The sequence below is a fragment of the Pimephales promelas genome, chromosome 24 (assembly GCF_988280905.1).
Source record: "Pimephales promelas chromosome 24, fPimPro1.hap1.1, whole genome shotgun sequence".
Lineage (NCBI taxonomy): Eukaryota > Metazoa > Chordata > Actinopteri > Cypriniformes > Leuciscidae > Pimephales > Pimephales promelas.
In genome coordinates this window covers 23,736,240-23,756,013 of record NC_142792.1, presented here as the reverse complement: position 1 = coordinate 23,756,013, position 19,774 = coordinate 23,736,240, and the positions used below count along the sequence as shown (strand labels likewise).

At 38.8% G+C, this 19,774-nt stretch overlaps 1 protein-coding gene across 2 annotated transcripts; it reads left to right on the top strand.

Moving 5' to 3' along the window:
* The first annotated feature begins 9,012 nt into the window (after window positions 1–9,012).
* LOC120467000 (uncharacterized) lies at window positions 9,013–17,494 on the top strand. Of its 2 annotated transcripts, XM_039655733.2 has the most exons (3): window positions 9,013–9,094; window positions 9,882–10,021; window positions 15,162–17,494. In XM_039655733.2, the coding sequence occupies exons 2-3, from the start codon at window positions 9,937–9,939 to the stop codon at window positions 17,348–17,350; spliced, it is 2,274 nt and encodes a 757-aa protein (XP_039511667.2). In that variant the 5' UTR covers window positions 9,013–9,094; window positions 9,882–9,936; the 3' UTR covers window positions 17,351–17,494. The 2 variants fall into 2 exon arrangements, with proteins under 2 accessions (XP_039511667.2, XP_088983005.1); XM_089126879.1 differs by lacking the exons at window positions 9,013–9,094; window positions 9,882–10,021 and adding an exon at window positions 14,177–14,504.
* The last annotated feature ends 2,280 nt before the right edge of the window (window positions 17,495–19,774 follow it).

Here is a 19,774-nt window from a genome sequence, read left to right as displayed (position 1 = left end):
GCTCTAGTTTAACATGCTGTATCCTCCTCTGAATGGTGCTGATGTTCGGCAGAGGCATATTCATGGATTGGAGGGTTTTATATCCTGTAGTGCCACTTAGAACCTAATTCTACTTGCTTTTTTCATGGTTTCTTTCTCCCACTGTATTGTCCCTTTTTTTTGAATGCCCACATGCTCTAATATGGTCTGTGTTGAAGATTGTTTTAAACTTCAGATTAATCAAATTGTTTAGACATATTGGATCTATTCTTTGAGAGCCACTAGTCATCCAGGTCTCATTGAAGATTTTGACCTTTCATCCTTTTTGTAATTGTTGTGCTTTTATGGGTACAGTGTTTTTACTAGTTTTTGGATGTGACGCCATTTTCTGTTAATGTTTTTTAGAACCATGACTTTGACATTGGAATTGTGATGGGTAAATAGCCCATTCACATTTAATTACATTCATTACATGTTGTGTGGGGTACACTAGATTCTTTTAGTAGTGTCACTCCTATCTTTTCCACCTCAAGCTTTGCACTTGTATGTTTTAACTTCTGACAGTAGACATGTCCCGAATAATTGCCTCTAGTGGCCAAAACTTGTGTTACAAGTGCTTGAGTGACACACCTGGAACCAATTCAACCATAAGTATTGCTTGATTCTGTCTGTTTGTTACCAACACCCTGATGAAGGCCAGTGAGCCGATACGCGTTGGTGTTTTTTAATGGTTTAGCCCTCGATTGTTAAATAAAGGCCTTTTTCACTTTTGTAACCCTGAGTGCCTGGACTTGGATTTTTTTTTCCAATTTTTTATAATCAAATTGTTTTTTTTCTTAATGCCAAAATAATCCTTTTCTGTTTTACCAGAACCCTCTCTGCTCTCCTTCTGAGTAATCTCTCCATTCTCAGTTGCCTCATTAGATCCTCCATGTGAGCCCAGTCATAACTGGCCCTTGTCAGTCGGCATCAGCTTAATGTGTTCCAGGCTTAAGGTGTACTCCGACTTGCACACAGTCCATGTGACATAATTGTCGTCATCAGTATGAGGTGGAGGAGGAGAGTGGTGCATGCAACGAAACTCTAGTAAACAGATTTAAAGTTTTCTTGAGCATATGTTGTTTGGTATTGTTAGCAATCGCAATAAGACCAAATACGACTGGAAATTCAAGTTGAGGTGAATTTATTGTGCAGACAGCGCTAATCCCACAAGAAAAAAAAACAAAACAAAGAAAAAATGAAATAAAATGTTGAATAAATAAATAATAATACACATTTATTTATTTGTTGAAATGTAGCCATAACAGCAGTTGTCTAGTTTACTCTCTCCCACACAACCAACCTGACCCTCTAAACTCGACTCTACTTTACTCACCATGCACTAACTCCAGCAGCATTTATAGTCTATGCCACACCCCTGCAGTGTACCATTCTACAAGATTGCGGACCATGCCGTTCTGTTTGATCCTGTGGAATTTGTATAGGAACAATGTATTCACGTTCATCTTCACAATAGTGCTCAAGCATCCATTCACTACTGATCTGTCGAAGGCATTCATCAAACATATTTTGCTGATCAAGAAGTTCAGAAAAATTGTCATCAGCATCGGTGTCAATTTGATGTTGTTGAAGATGAAATCTTACAACCTCAGCACAATGAATGGTGAACTCTTGAAAGATGAGGTTCTCCACAATACTGAACTGTGGCTGCAAAACAATGCTTCTCTCTTAATTTCAAAATGAGGAGACAAAGATTGCGTTTGAAGTTTGGCAGTAAATCTTCTGTTCTTAACTCTCTGCAGTTAGCAAAGTCCTCCACATTAGTGTTATGTAGGTCCTCTTGAAGACCATGCAAGTCCTCCATATGTTCCTTTGAGTTACAATGCAAATCATCATCACAAGCTTCCTCTTCTACACTGACCAATGAAAGAAGGTCTCTATGTTTGCGATAAATATGTGATCTATAGGAACTGAAGGTTTTTTGGTCTTGCCACAACCGGTCAATCCGCATGTGAATTAAAATTTTGCTTCATTTTCTGCCTGTATACAGAAAAGACGGTGTTAAAATGTAGAAAACAATGTGTTATCACATACATTTTCTTAATATGGGGATAAACAATTAAACATGGTCAGAATCTGATACGTCAATGAGATATTGCAGTGGTATAGAATTATGTTTGTACAGATTTTAATCTCTTTTTCTGCCATATATGGGCATCGGAGACTGTAAATTCTCAGTGTTTACATTTTCTTTTGTTAACCCTTATGTACTGTTGCGGAACAACTTTACCCATTTTGATTTTTGAGTCGGTATTTTTGAGTTGAAACAATATAGTGTTAGGGTTAGACAAAACCCTGAAGATACAAATAGTGCAATGTACTTTAGTGTTTTTACAAATCTTTAAAAGCACTTATTGATTTAAAAGACCTGCTAGAAATGTGGTTGAAATAAAACATTAATGAACATAAATAATCACACTGCATATTTTCATTTCCTGGAATTTTTTTTGCCATTGCGACCCATAGCTGTAATTCCCCCATAGTGCATTTGTTCCAATTCTTCGCATTGCTCTGTGTACAAAATCTTCAGGCGTTTGCCTCCCCGGAGGCTCAGGGCGGTAATCTGATAATAAAAGTATTTTGATAGTACAAATTCAATATAGAGCCCAGCGCTATGAGCAAATTTGAAATACTGAATGGGACAGAAGGGCAAAATATCATGCATAATTAAAACAAACAAACAAAAAACTAACATTTCAGAGCTCAACATTAACTTAGATTTTTGTTAAATTTACAATAATTTCTGGAACAATATAGACATTTTTCACCACCAAGTTAAAATTCTTACCACTCTCTGCTTGAATGTGCAATCATTCCATTTTCTACTCAACTGGTCCAGTTCATGTGGATGGTTTCTCTAAAATATCTTAGACTTCTGGTAGTTCAGGTGCCATGTTGGGACTCAGGAGGTTGTCATGAGGAAGGTGAGTCAGACAACAGGTGCGGAGAAATTGAGCAGTTTAATGAGAAAATGCTTGCCAGGAGATCGATTAACACAGAAATGCACAATAAGAACTTAGAACTTCTTGAAGAAGGGACTCATTCAGATAAAAACTCTGCTTGAAGAATTAATGTAAATAGAATCTGTCTTGAAGATGTAAATTAGATGAGATCTCCATATAGATGAGAAGAGAACAGGCTCTTGGCGTTCTAGGCAGACTTGAGGCAAGCGGTGATTCTCCGGCTCAGATCAAAGGCTCATATACAATAATCAGCTCTCCGACACGACTGGACTAATGCCGGGCGTACACCAAAAGACTTTGAAAAGATTTAGAAAAGACTTTATAAGATTATCAGCTCACATCTAAATACTTTGGGTTCAGAGTTTTTAGTCTCAGACTAAAGATTTTACAAACACTGAATCTTGTAGTGACACTATTTACAAGACTATAACTAGATTATTTTAGCTTCCCACCAAATTCCTCCCATCATTCTAGTGCCGCGGTTGCGTGAATGTGAAAGCAACACGGATTAGGGCGCGCACTTGTTCAGGAAGTAAAGTATACTGCGCATGTGTCCTTATTGTGATGAATTCAGTTAAATAAAACACTTGTAAGGGATGATAGCGTTGATGATTTACCTTGGATACGAGCGAGAGTGAGCCTGAAGTGTATTCATGCATTGGAATCAGAGCAACACATTTGGAAATCCCTGTCTCCTCAGAAGAGTCTGTTTGCAAGCAACAGAAGTACACCTTATGCGACACACAAAGTAAACCTGTATTGTACACTCAACTGCGCATAAGAGCAGCAAATTAATAGAAAATATATATATATAGGGTATAGGCCCTTTAACGTATTTTCCGCACTATAAGGCACACTTAAAAGCCGTTAATTTTCTAAAAAAACAACAGTGCGCCTTATATCAAGCGCCTTGGATAAATTGGTTAACAACGCTCCACGTTATTGAATTCGACCGTGAACTCGCGCTCGTGTCCATCTTATGCCCGCTCCTGCTCACGAGCGCGCACTCTTAACAGGCACACTGTCCCCGGTGATATGAAAGACTAGAGAAAGACTTGCATAAATCGGGTCGTCGACTGCAGATTATCACCTCAAATTTAAAGATTGAGGCGACGGGAGCGCGCCGAGACTCCAGTGAGATTCCTGAAGACTGCCGGTCTTTAGTCTGGGACTGTGAAAATCCTTTGGTGTAAGCCCAGCATAAGACAGGACAAAAGACAATATTGTTAGCAGGCACATAAGCTCTCACACAATAATGCAATACTCAGGCAAGGACAAGAAAGAAGAGAGGGAAGAAATAGAGACACTAATCAAGAGGAAAAGGATACAGGTGAGGGGGAGACGAGAGCTCCAACTAGTGAAACAGCTGATGAGGAAAAGATGAGGATAACGAGAGGGTGCTAGAGATAATGAGGAAACAACGTAATGAGATAGAAAGAGACAACATAATGAGAGAGAAAGAACCAGGATCATGATTGTGCCAGAGAGAGTTGACGGGACCGAAGGAAATCATCAATAAGGGACTGGTCCAGGATGTCGCGAGAGGGAACCCAACTCCTCTCCTCAGGACCATACCCCTCCCAGTCCACACGAAATTGCTGACCATGACCCCAACGACAAACATCTAATAGTCTACGAGCAGTGTAAACAGGAGTACCCTCGACATGAACAGGGGGAGAAGAGTTAGGTGGAGGAGAACGAATAACCGGTTTAATACACGAAAGTGTAAAACAGGATGGATGCGACGAAGATGACTAGGAAGCTTTAGTTGGACCGCGACAGGACTAATGATCTTAGACACATGAAAAGGTCCATTAAAACGAGGTGCAAGCTTGCGAGAAATTGATTGGAGAGGAAGATTAGAAGTCGATAACCAGACCCTCTGCCCGCAAACGTATCTAGGGCTCTTGACATGAAGACGGTTCGCAGCCCTACAAGTACGTCTACGGGAATGACAAAGAGCCGAGCGAACTCTTATCCAAGTGCGCTTGCAGGAGGCTGATAACCGAGGCTGGATAGAAACGGCGAGAGAGCCGTTGCGGAGGAGGGGAGCGAATTATGAGCGTACTCAGCCCAATGAAGCTGTTCAGCCCAAGATGAGGGATTTCGAAAAGCAAGGGATAGCAAAATACGACCAACAGTCTGACCGTTCGGCTTGACCGTTCGCCTGAGGGTGAAAGCTGGACGAGAGACTGGCGGACGCACGATCAACTGGCAAAACTCTTGCCAATTAATTTTTCAATTAGGTTACGAGTTAAAGGGGAAATGAAGCGGTGAATCAAGTTTACATGATTTACAAGATGGATTTCCAATATAATCAACAATTATATAAGAAACATTACAAATGTAAACATTTAGAAGAAAAAAAGAAAAAACTTTGTATCTTTCACCGCCAGGGCGCCGCCATTGTGCAGGTGACGTCACGGGGTTGGTTGGCTCAAGTTTAACAGGCTCTGGGCATTGAAAATCGCGACATCAAACTGTTTATACCAGTGTTTTGACTGCAAACGACTAATGTTAGGTACAGATATTAGACAAAAAGACGACGTCTCATGTTATATGTTGACAAACTGCACATAGAAACATTGTTCGCGATGTCTGCCGTCAGATATTCCCGTCTCGTCAACACCATGTAAGTTACGTTGCTGTGTAGAACAGTCAGTGGTGGTTTGGGGCGGAGAGCGGGTTTGCAACGCTAACTTACCAGGTGTCAGTGTGGCTGTTGTCCTGCGATGCCCTCCGTGTCAGAGTCCATCTGTTGTCAAGAGGTTGATCTTGAGCATGTGTTGCGTGGTCAATTCTGCATCACCGGCGCGCACGTTTACCATGCTGTGCCGGGAGTTAGACGTGTGGAAGCGGCGATGCTTTCCCTGAAGGATGTCAGAGCGGAGACACTTTTTCCTAGTATATGTAGGCTGTAGCTAACGTTACTAGCACTACCAGTGCGAAAATATGGACGTTTCATTTCCCCTTTAACAAATACGTGCTAACTTACATGTTATTGACGAGACGGGAATATCTTACGGCAGACATCGCGAACAATGTTTCTATGTGCAGTTTGTCAACATATAACATGAGACGTCGTGTTTTTGTCTAATATCTGTACCTAACATTAGTCGTTCGCGGTCAAAACACTGGTGTAAACAGTGTATAAATGTATCGATACATGCACAGGTCCAAGGGCTCGATGTTTGCAAGCACACATGCTCATATGTGTACATGAAAATAATGAACATGCTCCTGAAAACTAAATTGTTCTGTTATTTTCAGTCTCTCCCATTCACTTTCAATGGTAGCCCATTGTGACCATTTTTTACCATGCCTACTCTCAAATAAATGAGGCCCACAATTAATCAGATGCAAACAGAAATATAAAACCAGTCCTAATTGAAAGAGAACAAGTTGACAAAAAGATTGAATCCAAGATTGGGTGAAAATATGGTATAATGAGTGATTTATAAGCTATTTTTTATAGGCCGGTCATTTTTGACCGGGAACACCACAAGTGTGACTATGTTCCATATTTTTTACAAAACAAAAGTTTCAAAACAAAATTCCTGGTAAAACATTAGAGTAGACTAGTGTGATGAACAGTAGCCATTTTTTTCACAATTTTTTTTTCATATTTCCAAATTTATTCATAAATTATTTATTTTTTACTCAAAAAATGAGATGCCTACTCTCAGACAAACGAGGCCCACGATTAATCAGATGCAAACAGGAATATAAAACCAGTCCTAATTGAAAGAGAACAAGTTGACAAAAAGATTGAATCCAAGATTGGGTGAAAATATGGTATAATGAGTGATTTATAAGCTATTTTTATAGACCGGTCATTTTTGACCGGGAACACCACAAGTGTAACAAGGTAACAGAACTCCCACAAAAAAATATGAAAATGTTCAAAAAAACAAATGAGATATCGTTATACCGCTTGGGAACAAAGTCACTAAGTTTCAGTCCAAAGCGATAACATTAACTAGTATTTTCAGGAAAAAGAAAATCTTCTCCGGGTCAAATTGACCCGAACACCACATGAGGGTTAACCCTCTGGGGTTGTTCCTTTCAGAGTCACACTTGGGGTGTTCGGGTCCAAATGGACCCAAAGGGCAGGATTCATTTTTTTTTTTAAAAAATCATAATTTTTTTTTTACTTGTTTTTTATACATTTTTTTCTTTTCTTTTTTGGTGTTTTGAGATAATTTTATGATTTATAATTAATATTTATGCAATAATTATGACCCATTTTTTCCCATTGAACATAATAGAATTTTTTTTTTATTTTATTTTTATTTATTTTTTTTTATCAAAGCTGTATTACATTTTAGAGTGAAGCCTAGGCCTCATGAAAGCAATTTTTGAAAAAAGATAGATGTAATCTGGTAGACACACTGAGCATTTTTATCACGCAATAGCACATTTTTACCACTATAGTGGATTAGTGGATACAGTACAGCTCTATGTAGAAAGGCTTGGGGATTCTAGTGATTTTTGCAAATACTAATTGTTTTTCAGGTTGTTTATTTTAAAATATATAAAACAGATTCTCAAAAACTATTTTTGTCTTGTTTTTTGTTTGTTTGGTTAGTTTAAGATGGTAATTTATTTGAAGTTTATTATACAATCAAATCTGAACATTGCATTGGAAAGAGAACAAATGGAAAGCATTTTGTTACCCAATGTTTAATTCAAAAAATGCAATTCTTTCAGTCATAACATATATTTAAATTATTTGCATACTATTTACATAGGCCATTCTATGAACAGTAACTCAAAATTGGCACAGGTGCTGCATTAGGCCTGGAGGTTACTAGGGTAGAACTCCATCCTTTGATCTAATCTTTCTCTGTGTGTGTGTGTGTGTGTGTGTGTGTGTGTGTGCCTGTTTTGCACTCTTGATGTTTCAGAGATTCACCCCTTCACCATTGAGTCATTTTTTTCTGCATTCTGGCTGATTTGTATATTGTATGCACAAAAAAACTGTTTTCATATTTTTGACAATTTCCCATTCATTTCCAATGGGGGTAATTTGGACCCGAATGTTCTGAGTGTGAAAAAAAAAAAAAAAAAATTACAACCACTTAGACTATTCAAATAGACTGTTCTATTTGAACAGTCTATGTTTTCATATTGAATAATCTGTGTTTTCATATTTTTGACAATTTCCCATACATTTCCTATGGGGGTCCATTTGAACCCGAAGGTCCTGAGTGTGACTATTTTTTTTACAACCACTTAGACTGTTCACATCCTGTCTCCAATTTTTGTGTGTGTTCACATACCTAATACCATAAAAGTCACCTAGTTTCGTAACATTCCGATGAAGCTGTGATTTTTAAAAATTCAAAACAGATTTATGTAATCTGAATTTCTGAGTGTGAAAGTGTATAAAAGTGTGTGTGTTTGTGTGTGTGAGTGTGTGTGGCTGTGTATGTTTTCATATACCAAATACCAACAAAGTCACCAAATTTCGGACCATTCCGAAGAAGCTGTGATTTTTAACATTTTTTTATTTGAATGCTTCGGGTCCATTTGGGCCGAACAACCCCAGAGGGTTAAAAAGATTCAAGGGTGTTTATACTGTTTATATAGTTAAAAGATACAAATTTAAAAGAAACAAGATTTAAGAGTTAGGTATACAATTATTACTTTATTATGTATAATATTTTTTTCTTTATTGTATATATATATATATATATATATATATATATATATATATATATATATATATGAAGAGTTCAGATGCAAAAGCCTCTAAGTGCCATTTGAAATTTTCTCCTAGAACGATCATTTTTATCAAGCTTGTATATTTAAGTTCAGTGATTTCACTTAAATGGCAATGATAATTACCTATTAATTGTTATTTAAGTGAAATTACTGAACTTAAATATACAAGTTTGATAAAAATCATCATTAAAGAAGAAAATTTCAAATGGCATTTAGAGGCTTTTGCATCTGAACTCTTCATATATATATGTATTGCCAGCTATCATTAAACTTTAAAGTAGGACTTTTATTTTAGTCGGTGATGTGACGTCATAAGGCTGCGCCGCTTCCTTCCATCCGTCTGTTGTAATTCTGGCTGAAGAAAGGTTTGTGTTTTCAAGCATGTAAAGCGTTTAAATCTATGCTAATCGTTCAATCAAATGTATAGGTTTTACTAACGATCAAAAATGTATGAATTATTATTTAATGTAATATTGCATTGCGTGTCTAACATTAATGAACGTTTTGTTTGTCAGTAGCAAATGTCCACATATGAGTAGCTGCTAACGTTAAAATAAAAGGTGTTTCTCGTTTTGGTCCCGATGAATCAGTTTATCGTAAACATGAATTTGGGAACTGGCAAGTAACGATAAAGAAACAACTTTTCAAAACTCCACGTGAAATGAACCAAATAAGTCTAGCAAAACGATTCAGTGATTTGAACCGCTTGAATCATCACATGCTGAAGACATAGGATGTAGACTGGTGTAAATGCAGTACAAATGCAACGAGAACACACTGACAACTTTTATTAACAAGTAACAAGATTTTTAAATAAATGAATTAGTCATTAAATACAACAAAATTGTAGGTGTCTGTTTAATTATTAGGTTTTTTTTTTTATTTCTACTGCTAGTTAGTTTTTGTTTGTCTGTTTTATGAAATCTACAAATCATTAAATACAACTACATGTATAGTGTCTGCAAAGTTTGTGTTTAAAAAAAACATCTAATGTTCGTTTTGAGTTTTTTTTGGCTAATCATGTAATTTAAAGCCATTACCGTTGACTGTCTCCAATGAACTGATTAATAAGGAGCTGATTGAGAAACACACAGAGATTTAATTTGGATTCATTTTTCATTCTGCTAATTTTTCTCATCTTTAACTTGACAGAGTGTCTAAACAGAGGAAAAACTCCTGGAGAAGCAACTGTGACACTGTTATAAAGATGGCGTTTATTAAAGAGGAGAGTGGAGAAATAAAGATTGAAGAAGTATTCAGTGTGAAACAAGAAGAAACTGAGGAACAAACAGGTTGGTTTCATTCTCAAAGCTAAACTCTAATTTCATCTTTATTAAAATTTTATTTACACAGAAATGAATGTTATTAATGAAGAATATCATGTGTCCCATTTAAAGTGGTTTTATTTGACATGGGTCAGTCAAAGTTGGGCATCCGTTGTTATGTTACACAATATATTAGAAAGAAAAAATATGAATGTAGCTTAACAAGTAATACGCTGATTTCATGCTGCCGCCATTTTGAAATCGCTCTGGTGGGAAGAAAACCGGAAGTGTCGCCTTTGATCATAGGAGAGTCGCGAATGCGCTGGGGTATTGATGTGATTAATATAGAAATTAGTTCTTCTAAAAATGTACATACATTTCTTTCTTACTATAAACTATACAGTGAAATTAATTTATAAATTAAAAATATTTTTTTATATGTAATTCAGAAAGTAAAAAAAGAAGCAGGAATGAACTAAATACTTATCCTATGTTGAATATTAACATCCAATAGTGTAAATCGCGGCAGCAGCTTCAGGTTGGTAGTCCAAGGCATTATTGTTTATCTGTACTTCTGGGGTTCTTCCCACCGGAGCCTCGCTTTCGATTTCATAATGGCGTATAATTAACCCCTATACGGAAGTCCCTTTCAAAGAAAGTGTGTTCACTCTGCATTGAACAGTTGAACTCTGCAACTACAAGAACTTGCGCTGATGAAAGATAATAACTGTGTTGGCGCCTGCGTTGGGGAAAATCTGAGCTTGACCACCGAAAGCACTACAGGCGACTGTCAACTAGCAGATAACTGTCAAAAAATCAAGAGTTTATTTTAAAGTTACACATAAAGAAAATCAAATGTGTTGGTAGTATTATTATTTTATATGTTGGGGTATAACATAGTTATCAGTGATGCGCGGGTCAATGTATAAACAACCCGCAACCGACCGACGTTTTCAGCTACCCGCCCGCAACTCGGACCGCAAAAAAAGTATAAAAAAAAACATTGTACCCGACCCGCTTCCTGACCGCATTTTTTTAAAAGTAGTAAATGCTCATCGGAGCGTTATTGGGCCATAGACGTGTAACAACACAGCATCGCAAGAAGACGTAGGCCTACACATAACAAAGGCAAAGCCAGCACTTTGGTCATCATCTTTCATTATTTCAGCAAACGTCTCCCACACTTTTACTCTTTCTATTTGTGTATTTGCGGAGCTTCCACTCCCCAGTCTTCACCTTTTCTCTTGCCGCCTCCATCTCTCTGCAGACTGTAGTGATCATCGTAGACACGGCCGGTTCGTGAACGAATCGTTCTTTTGAACCGGTTCTTTTTAGTGAACCGGTCGAACCAGTACACTCGAACTGAATCGTTCGAAACAGTTCGTGTCTTGCGTCAGTGCTGATCCACAAGTTACTAAAGTTACTCACTTTCAGACATGCCTGACAGTCGCCTCCGAATCGAAATAAATCAATATCCTGAATTATATTTTACTCCAGTAACTCCAACAGTTCACTGAACCGAGACATGTTGGTGCCACTGTTGAGAGAAGTGATCAGCACGAGCAGCTGATACTGCGTATACCGAACGCACAGGGACAGCGGTTCTCGAATCACTAGTATAGAACCGAGAACTGTTTAGACTGAGCTTGTGTGTGTTATCTTCGTGCCAGTTATTCAGCCAATAATGTGTAGGGCTGTATATTTCATCAAAAACTGTGTCTAGTACTAATACAAATGTTTAATTGGCATCTTTTTTCAAACGACCCGACCGACCGCGACCCGAATATAATTAAAAACATTTTTGGATGACCCGTAACTGCTGGTAACCGCGGGTGACCGCAGGCACCCGCTCATTTCGGATCAACCCGCGCATCACTGATAGTTATGCGTATTGGTAATGTTCCTCAGATGTAGCGTACTAGGAGAAAAGCAAATGACCTAAAACTAAGCCCTGTGGCACTCCATACTTGTGTTGATTGAGGTATCTCTTTATTTATATAAGCAAAGCTTAAACTTTTCTCTATTGGATTGTAAGGGTGTCACGATTTCTATCTAAATTTATTCACAATCTCAAATATTGAATGAAAAATGTAATTGTCGATGCTGCTATGCCCCCATGTCACGTCCGTTCGGCTTGCCAAGCGGAAAAAACATGCGTGTTGAAGTGCTGCGAGTCTATGGTCAACCTCCTCTAACTTAGCTACAGCCATTCAAGTGAAATGCTTCGGTGACTGGTGTAGTGAAAAGGATTGCTGCATAGATTTTAAACAAATCACCAAGACGGAACTCAACGCACTTATCCGTGACTTCTACGGAACTGTCAGAAGCTCCAAAGGAGAAAAATAGGCTATGGGATCAGTAGCTATACGTGTGGGTCTGAACAGATTCCTGAATGATCCACCTTTGAGTTTGTCCTGAGCTGTGTCTGAAACCGCTCACTCGTTCACTCATTCACTAATCCCTATATAGTGTATGGCATTTGAGTGCACTATATCTGCAAGGAGTGAACGAGATGAAGTGAGTGAATTCGGACGCTGACGTTTACACTGTGCGTCGGAGAGTTGGAGCTGTCGCAGAAAAGGCTTCGTCACGCGTACTGATAAAACTCCTTTTATCTTACATCACCTACTTTATAAAATAATATTAACAACAATTACAATCATAATGACTTTATTTTGTAATTATACCTCCGTGCCAGCTTTGTAGTTTCATCGACTGAAATTGTACATTAACTCTCACGTTCACAGATGACGTGTCGTCGAGCGCCCTCCGGCGACCGTTATTATGTTCAAAACGACGATTAACGGATATTTTTCAAATCCTCCACTGGATGTAATGTTTCATGCGCGCTCAGTTCTCTCCGCATTGGATTGTGGGAAATAGGGCTTTTCAGACAGTGTACATCGAATGTACACTCGAATTCAGAGAGGATTGTGGGTAAAAGTAGTGAATGAATGTAGGGAATGATGTCGTTCACTCAGAATTCGGACACCACTACAAAATGGCCGACACCCGATATAGTGCACTATATAGTGGATAGGGAGCGATTTCAGACACAGCTCTGGTGTCTGACGAGAGACAGCGAATTTACCTCATCCAATAATGTTTTCGTTGGAGTCGTAAAGACAATGAGAAGAGAGGGTCGTGATAAAACGGAGCATCACACACCGATTTCTACTAAAGATTTAAGCACCATAAAACTGTCCGATGCGCTTGATCCCAACACACCTGTCACTACACCAGTCACCAAAGCATTTCACTGCCCATTGGGTTTGCTGCACGTTATTTTTTTCATTACGAGTCTTCTCGAATATATCAATGTTACATTTCAGCACTTCAGCATGACTGTTGGTATTTGTAGAAGTCTCTCCAAATTGTTCCTCAAACCACTTATCCATCGAAATGCCACCTAGTAAATCGAAATTTACTTTAAACATTTTAGCCTTTTTAAATTATGTCTGTGAGTGGACATAAGTGTAAAAGTTCACTACAGAGCTACTGGAGGCCAAACTTAAAACAAAGAAAGCACTGGAGTGACATTCTTGCTACAACAGAAAACACCGCTGACAGCGCTGAGCCCCAACTAAAGAGGACCGCGTTAAATATCACCACAGTGGAGCCGATTGAAATGAGACAAATATTTAATGCGTGCACAATAAACGGAGATGTTCAAATAAATTTATATAATCAACAATAAATAAAGTATCTCTTGTTAAGCAGCATTTTAACAGCTAAATTGATAACTAGATTAAAGACCTAACTGTTATCTATCAAAATATGTGCCCTTGTGTTTTTATTTTATTTGTTATTTTGCTGAGAGATAAGCTATGCCTATTTGTGTGAGGAAATTTCACAAATTTTGTGTTGTAAAAAAATTAAAAGAATGAGGCAAAGTTTGAGAATGGTTTTTATTTGAGCTTTCCTGCATATTACACATTGGAACGTTGTTGTTCACGGTCAGGGACTATATTTTTCTGGCGGAAGGAATGTTTTTATTGATTTAACTACATGAAAGTTGCACTAATATATTGTTTTTTACTTTAATATTGTGTGGCAACCGTTTTATAAAAGCAGTTGTCATTTTTTTTGTTTTATATTTTACTGGAAGACATGAGAGCAAGACCTGCTCCCATGTCCTCCAGTAAAATATAAAACAAAAAAGACATTCTGTCTCCATAGCTGTTTACTCAATTTTATTAAATGAATGATCAGGGTGGCAGCTGTACTCTCGCACTGTTGCTTGGTGCCAGGAGCGGTAATAGGGAACACCTGGTTGCGCAATTAGGAAATCCCACGAAGGCTACACTCGGAGTGTCCTCCGAAGGGTGGGTCGGCTGGGTCCTGAGTGTCCTTCGTAGGCTGGGTCCTTCGAAGGATGCAGCCTTCACATTGGGACACAGCTAAAATTTCTAACCAGCATACACTGTTTCAAGTCAGCCGTCGATCGGTCTGCGCAGAGCTGCATGAAGTCGAACACACCTGTTGTTGCAGAATCACCTCAACAATTCCAGTAAATGCTTTTTTTAATTGGTTGTTGCGTTAAATCTTACCCAGATACAATAGTGCTGTTTTCTGATTGGCTAATTGTGTAGCCCTTTCCTTTTTTTGATTGACTGATAAGTGGCAGGCTCGATTAAAAGCAGGGGAGATGCGCTTGATTCCTGTCTGATTCCAAAAGACCAAAATGAGTGACTGTCACGCTCAATACGTGACACTTGTGAGCCCTGTCAGTTTCTGTGCCGCAATAAGGCTTAAATACTGGCTGAATTTTTCACACATACGATTACTTTGCATGACTTATAGAGGAGAGAATATTTTTCTAATACTCTAGACATCAATGTCAGATTTAAGATCTGTCTCTAATTAACAAGTCCCCCTGGGCAAAAATGTTGTTTTGTTTTTTTGGTAAGGGGTGTGATAACTGCCATTTTAAATGTTTTTACGACGTCTCTGAAATAAAGTGAATAGTTGACAATTGAGAAGAGGTTCTGATATTAAAGAAAATGCCTCTTTCAGTAGCTTAGATGCTATGGGATCTAGCATACATGTTTTTGGGTTTGATGCCCTAGTTTGGTTTTTGATGTTTTGCATGTCTATATGTTTTGATGTCTGTTGCTTTGTCCCATTAAACTGGGGTTAACTTGAATTTGTTTGTTTTTTGCCTTAGGCCTGATGCCACTGAAAGAGGAGAGTGAAATCCTTAATGCAATGGAAGAGAAAGATCAGTATGAGAGAAACAATGCTTTCAAAGCACGAGAAGAAAAATCATTTAGTTCCTCACAAACTGGAAAGACTTACTCACGAAAAGGAGCTAAGAAGACTGGAGCTGGATTTATTTTCACCTGCTTTGAGTGTGGAATGGGTTTCAATCAACCCGAAGACCTTCGAGTCCACTTGAGAATCCACAATGGAGAAATGCCACTGAAAGATGAGAGTGAAGTCCTGATGGAAATGGAAGAGAAACATAATGCTCTCATAACTCGAGAAATGCCACTGAAAGAGGAGGGTGAAATCCTGAATGAAATGGAAGAGAAAGATCAGTATGAGAGAAACAATGCTTTCAAAGCGCGAGAAGAAAAATCATGTAGTTCCTCGCAAATTGAAAGGACTTCTGCACAAAAAAAATCTCAGAAAACAGGAACTGGATTTTTTTTCACCTGCTTGGAGTGTGGAACGGGTTTTAATCAACCCGAAGACCTCCGAGTCCACATGAGAATCCACAATGGAGAGAATGCTTTCTCCTGCTTTGAGTGTGGAACGGGTTTCAATAAACCTGAAGACCTTAGAGTCCACATGAGAATCCACAATGAAGAGAAGCCTTTCACTTGCCAACATTGTGGAAAGAGTTTTACTCAAAAAGGAAACCTTAAAGTCCACATGGGAATTCACGATGAAAAGAAGCCTTACACTTGCCAAAATTGTGGAAAGAGTTTCTCTCATAAAGGAGCCCTAGCCAGGCACATGAGAATTCACACCGGAGAGAGGCCTTTCATTTGCAAACTGTGTGGAAAGTGTTTCACGGTAGCACTAAACCTTAAATATCACATGTACATTCACTGTGGAGAGAAGCCATTCAGATGTGATCAGTGTGGAAAGAGTTTTAGCCGTAAACAAAACCTTAATAACCACATGAAGATTCACTCAAGAGAGAACTGTTTTGAATGTGATCAGTGTGGAAGAGGTTTCATTGAAAAAGGATACCTTAAAATCCACATGAGAATTCATAGCGGAGAGAAGCCTTACACATGCCCTCAGTGTGGACAAAGTTTCAGATATAAAAATTCCCTTAATGCCCACATGAAAAGTCACACTGGAAAGAGTCCCTTCACTTGCAAACTGTGTGGGAAGGGCTTCACACGGGAGCAAAATCTTCAATATCACATGAACAGTCACACTGGAGAGAAGCCATTCACATGTGATCAGTGTGGAAAGACTTTCAGACGTCAAGCAACCCTTACTCTGCACACAAAGATTCACTCAAGAGAGAACTGTTTTGAATGTGATCAGTGTGGAAGAGGTTTCACTGAAAAAGGATACCTTAAAATCCACATGAGAATTCATAGCGGAGAGAAGCCTTACACATGCCCTCAGTGTGGACAAAGTTTCAGATATAAAAATTCCCTTAATGCCCACATGAAAAGTCACACTGGAAAGAGTCCCTTCACTTGCAAACTGTGTGGGAAGGGCTTCGCACGGGAGCAAAATCTTCAATATCACATGAACCGTCACACTGGAGTGAGGCCATTCACATGTGATCAGTGTGGAAGGAGTTTCAGACGTCAAGCAACTCTTACTCGGCACACAAGGCTTCACTTAACAGGGAACTGTTTCATATGTCATGAGTGTGGAAGATGTTGCCGTAGCCTTAAAAGCCTTAACAGGCATCTTGCATTTGGACACAACAGAACGAAGCCTTATAAATGCCCCCAGTGTGGAAAAATTTTCCGATTCAAAACAACCCTTAAGGATCACTTGAGAGTTCACACTGGAGATAAGCCCGTCACCCGTCTTCAGCGGAAGAAGAGTTTCACATGTCAAAGAGACCTAAAACTTAGTTTGCAAACTCATTCTGGAAAGAAAATGCAGTGTTTAGAGTGTGGCAAGAGGTTTACAAAAATGAGCAATTTTAGAAATCATCTGCTCATCCACTCCAGTGGAAGATCATTTAATTGTGATCGGTGTCATAAACAATTTCTTTTGCCATCACACTTAAAAATACATATGAAAAGTCATGCATATGTGAGAACTTATTCATGTTCTTTTTGTGGGAAGCATTTCAAATGGCTTGGCAATTTAAAATGGCACCAGAAAATACGGATATGCGTTAAATTAAGGCTACGTTCACATCGCAACTGAATGTGGGCCAAATATGATTATCTGCTCAAATGCATTTTTTTGTTTGTTTGTTTTTTGCAAGGATGCTTTTCTCAACAGATTTTTTTTGTGTGGATACTCACAATAAAAACAAAGCAAAATAAACATGATGCATATTTTGCCTTTTCTCTGTCAGTGTTTATTCTGAAATGCGTCCAAAAAATGAACTGTAACTCAGTAAATACTCGTCTTTTTCCTTTCACCTAATTATAGCGTAAAGTGACCATGCCCACTGAAAGTGCGCACTATTCAAACACTAATGTTGAGGCAAGCTATGAAAACGCCCACATCAGCTGGATAAAACATCCATTTAATACAAATCTCACCTCATCTTAGAGGCCTGCATTTCAGCCCGAGCCCGACGGGCCCCGACTTATTTACATTCCTAGGGCCGGGCTTCGGGCAAATTTTCATGTCACAGTTCACATACGGGCCGGGCCTCTGGTCTGTTTTAGGCTTATCCTTTTTATAGCCCATTTTAGATATTAATTAGAATAAAATATGAGAAGATGACTATTGAAAAGCAAACATTGAAAGACGTTTTATAAGCTGTCACACTGACATGACTGACAGTCTGCTCACCCACACACAGGTTTCCCGGCGGTGCGATCCGCACAACCGGTTCGTTCTGTGTTTAGTGTCCCGCCAGCAGCAGAAGTAGTGAGCGTGACTTCAGTGCAGCTGGAAAAAGTACAATTGGATTAAAACCATCCACAGTGGATGCTGTGCTTTTTCTTCACGATGCTCTGTAAGAGACTGTTTTTAGCCATTGTTAGGAGGTTGTCTTGTTGTTTTTTTGTTTGATTGGACTTTAGTTTCATGAGTCTGTTGGAAACTATTGGAAATACGAATGGCCATGTTCTGTAGTGAAGACTTGATATTTGAGGTAAGATAACCTGCATGTTTGTTTTTAATGTAATTGATTTGTTTAGATTGCATTCAAGATTCAAATAGCTTTATTGGCATGGTTAAAGAAATCTTTAGATTGCCAAAGCATTCATAACACTATAGATTATAAATAAGTAAATAGTTATAAAAATAAATAAAAATAAAATAGAAGTTTTTTTTGTTTTTTTTTTTACGTGGAGATAAACATTGCAATAAAAAGTTCATCTACTAATATTTACCCAGTGTCTCTAGGCGTGTAGTTTGTAGTCTCTGTCCTGCTGGAGGCTCTTTCTTCGTGACAGGACCTCACGTATCTGGCAGCCAGGTTAGAGCTCGCTGGGCTTTCTCCTAGCAGGAGTGGAAGTTTATCCATATTACATTTCTGATGGAAGTCTTTCTGGTAGGTTGTGAAAAGGGGATAGAAAGTGTTTCTAATGTTTGCATATTTGGGGCAGGATGTCAAAAAGTGAAGCTCTGTCTCCACTTGGTTTTCTGTGCAGTGAGGGCACAGTCGCTCTTCCTTCGGCAGCCAGGTCTGCCTGTGTCTGCCTGTCTCAATGCTCAGACTGTGTTCACTGAGTCTGTACATGCTCAGGACTTTCCTCAGTTTCGGGTTGCTCACTGTACTCAGGTATCCTGCCAATTCATATGTTCTGTTTAGGGCCAAATAGCATTCCAGTTTACTCTGTCTGGCTGTTGCATCTGTCCAATGTTTGAAGTATTTTTCTTTTTGTGTTTTAGTTGTTTGGTTTGGGGTTACTATGTTTTTACTGTCTGTTTGTGACGTGAGCTCTAAGACCATTCGGCCTAGAGCGTTCTTCTCTGGCTTCAGCTCTTGGTAGGTCGGGGCTTTGTGATGGAGGGTCTGTTCATCGCTATTTTTTAAGTGGGCATGGAATTTAATGGCTCTTTTTTGAATGGCAATTATAAGAGGGTATAATCCTAATTCTGCTCTACAGGCATTATTTGGGATTTTGCGCTGAACACGTAGCAAGATTTTGCACAGCTCGGTCTGCAGAGTCTCTATTGGATGTTTGTCCCATTTAGTGAACTCTTGGTCTGTGAGTGGACCCCAGACTTAACACCCGTACAGCCCGATGGGCTCTATTACGGTTTTGATTATTTTTAGCCAGATTCTGATTGGGATGTCAATTTGGATATTTCTCTTGATAGCATAAAAAGCTCTCCGTACTTTGTCTCTCAAGTTGTTAACAACTTTTTAAAAATTTCCTGTGTTGCTAATATTTATGCCAAGGTAAGTGTAGTCCTGGGTGTGTTCGATGAGCATGTTGTCCAATTTAAAACTATGATGCTGGTCTTGGTGGCTGGGTCTTTTTTGGAAAATCATTATTTTAGTCTTTTTGGGGTTAACTGCCAGGGCCCATGACTGACAGAAGTTGTGCAGGAGGTCTAGATGCGGCTGTAGACCCTCTTTAGTGGGAGACAGCAGCACCAGAAGCCATCATCAGCAAACAGAAGGCATCTGACTTCAGTGTCCAGTAGAGTAAGGCCAGGTGC